The 2,900-nt window shown below is 32.1% G+C and overlaps 1 protein-coding gene across 1 annotated transcript in view; it reads right to left on the reverse strand.

The window, feature by feature from the left end:
• Positions 1-1,697: 1,697 nt before the first annotated feature.
• Positions 1,698-2,900, reverse strand: part of LOC127741605 (ankyrin repeat-containing protein ITN1-like) — a 3,402-nt gene continuing 2,199 nt past the window's right edge. The window contains exon 3 of the mRNA XM_052254373.1: positions 1,698-2,306. Within this exon, the coding sequence (XP_052110333.1) occupies positions 1,698-2,306 (609 nt within the window). The remainder of the gene's footprint in view (positions 2,307-2,900) is intronic.

Raw genomic sequence — 2,900 nt, forward strand, 5'->3', positions numbered from 1 at the left:
AGAAAATACAAAATAGAAAACATTGAAGTTGAAGAACTTCTGTTAGCTTGGGTAGCTATGAGAACTCTGTGCTTACTCTCCTTGTTTCAAGCCTTGACTGTTCACCCTTATTATAGAAGGGGAAGCCTCCAAGGTTGAAACGGTTGAACTGAGCCAACTTCTTCTTCTTCAATCATCAAATTCGGTTCGGCCAGAGAGAGGAGAGAGGAACCGAATGCAAAAACTAACATGCAATTACCTCTTCTTCATCCCATCTCTTCAAGCTTCATCAATCTGAGCTTTCCATCTTGACTTAGTCCTCAAGAAGGATTTTTGACTCTTGATGAACGCTTGATTCTTGATAGCTCCATCTGCTCCACTTCTGCCTCTTCCTCCACGTAGCTACAGTAGCTACCTTCTGTGATGGATGATCAAAAAGTAGAAACGAGCCATACCACTGGGATCTTCTTCTCTGACCGAAATGGATTGCTTCCATTTCTAGGTATGGAGATCTTGAGACTTTCTCACCACATCTTACCTTTTGTGACAAGGATCTTAGCCACACCATACTGTTGATCTTCTTTTTGCAAGGGCCATCATCACCTTAGCCTCTTGCTTGCACATAGCTTCTCTTCTACCTCTGATAGCTTGCATCTTTAAGCTTCTTCACTGTTAGTGAAGTGACCAAAACTAGAAAGAGAAGAGAGAAAAAAGTGAAAAACTTTCAATGAAAGTAAAAAAAAGAAATTAAAATGAGCTCATTATCACTTCCCTTCCCCCATGTCTTGTAACATGTGGAATCAAGTAATGCAATCAAATCAATTGCATTTTCTTTTTTCTATTACTAATGCATGCATTAAATCCATTTAATCAAATTTGAATTCCATCAAAGAGGGGGTAGGATATTCGTGGAAAGCATGCACTATTCTTTCCTTTTTTTTTTCAATTTTTTGGACTAAGTCTTGTTGGTCTTGTAGCAAGGATTAATTGAACTTCATATTGATTTCTTGGCCCAATTAACATATGAATAATTCAGCCATAATTATTAAAACATTTTTGTACCAAATACTGATTGTTTTGTCAATATTTTGGGCTTTTCATTGCTTAAAGTCCAATGACCAAAATCTGCAAGTAATATAGAAATTATTAATTAAATAATTTTGAAGCATAAATCAATTTAATAATTTTTAATTACTATTTTAATAATGTTTGATCATCATATTAATTTGAAGTTTTCCAAACTCATCTATAATTATATATAAAAATCAAGGTTTAAGAAATAGATATAAAATTTAATAAAAGAAACAGGTAATTAAAAAATTAAGATCAACGACTAATTTAACCACTAAAAAGGTCGAGTCGTTATCAGCAATGGAAAAATTTGGTCACTATTTAGTGACCAATTTAATTAGCGACCGATTTTATTTCATGAGAATTTGATAGTTTTGGTTGAAAATCATCCGCCACTAATGATTATACTTTGTACTCTTCTTACTTTTTATGTGAGTCTAGCATTGAATAATATTTAGAACAACCAAACAAATTAATAATCACATTCAAATTAATAACGAGTATCAATCATTACACTTCCCACGAATAAATAAGAACACAAAATTCCAATATAGTACACTGAGTATATATGCACTTAATTTGATTTGTTGCCACCACAAATCTGTGCTTATTATTATTACATAATGAAAGTAACTGTACTCCATCAATCAGGGCCAACGCTTAACATTTCTATTAAAAATTCCTGGTCCATAAGTTGACATGATAATCTCAATAAGCAATGGAAACTGCAACCAAATGTAAAAAATAACTGGAACACAACCAAGAAAAGTTACAGGAATAACAATCCATGCCTGGCTTTTAAGCGTTAGAAAAAGTGCTGCACAAAATGCCAGCATCATGTTGGCTAGAGAAAAGAGCATAGTGGAAAGCCCTATGATCATTTTTGAAGGCAATGACTTGAGAAAATCATCCTCGGCATAGCGAGAATTGAGGAGTGCCAGGAATATGAGAAGAGAAGTTGTGGAACTGAAAAGTGATGTTGCATTTGATATCATAAATAACACAAATAAGCTTTTATGTAAGAAAATTGGATAACCCTTGTTTTGGTCATTGCCACCAGGAACCGTGAAAGCAGCAGCAAATGTAATGGTGGCTACAAGAGCTGCTACAACACTACAAGATCCTGCATTTGCTTTGGTCCATTTCTCACCTTGTTTTAACAATTCCCTATGGTTTTCTGTGAATAGATCTCTAGGTGTCTTATTCTCCCTGTTCAAATATTCCTTCTTCATATGTGGTATGATACTCTCCACTTCCTGCATATGCATGAGTTGATTTTTTTCATAATATTTTTACTTTTACCTCTATTTATTAATTATAATGCTTATTTATTTAGACAACTGAATTTCATTAAACATTTAATAAATAAGAATAGGATAAACTATTAAAATTATATTCGAAACTTGATGGTTCATATAACTGATGACAACTTCTTCTAGTAATTACAATTAAATTTAATGAATTATTCTTTTTTCTTTTGACAATTGAAAAAATTTTTGTTCTAAATTTTTATGTATTTTTAAATATTTATTATCTTTAATACATTTATTTTTTTATTTTGTATTTTTTAATTATTACTAAAAGGGTAAATATTGTTTTGGTCCCTAAAGTTTAGGGTCAAAATCAAATTCGTCCCCAACGTTATTTTTTATTTAAAATCGTCTCAAACGATTTATTTTATATTAAAATCGTCATTTTTAATAAAATTTTTAATTTTATTACTAAATTACTTCTACTTTAATAAAAAAATTATAATTTTTTTTAAAAAGAAAAGAACGCCAGCGAAAGAAAGGAAAACAGGGAAGGAGAAGGGGGGAGGGAGACGGCGCCAGCGAAATTTGGAGCCGCCG

This window comes from Arachis duranensis, chromosome 9 (genome assembly GCF_000817695.3).
Source record: "Arachis duranensis cultivar V14167 chromosome 9, aradu.V14167.gnm2.J7QH, whole genome shotgun sequence".
Lineage (NCBI taxonomy): Eukaryota > Viridiplantae > Streptophyta > Magnoliopsida > Fabales > Fabaceae > Arachis > Arachis duranensis.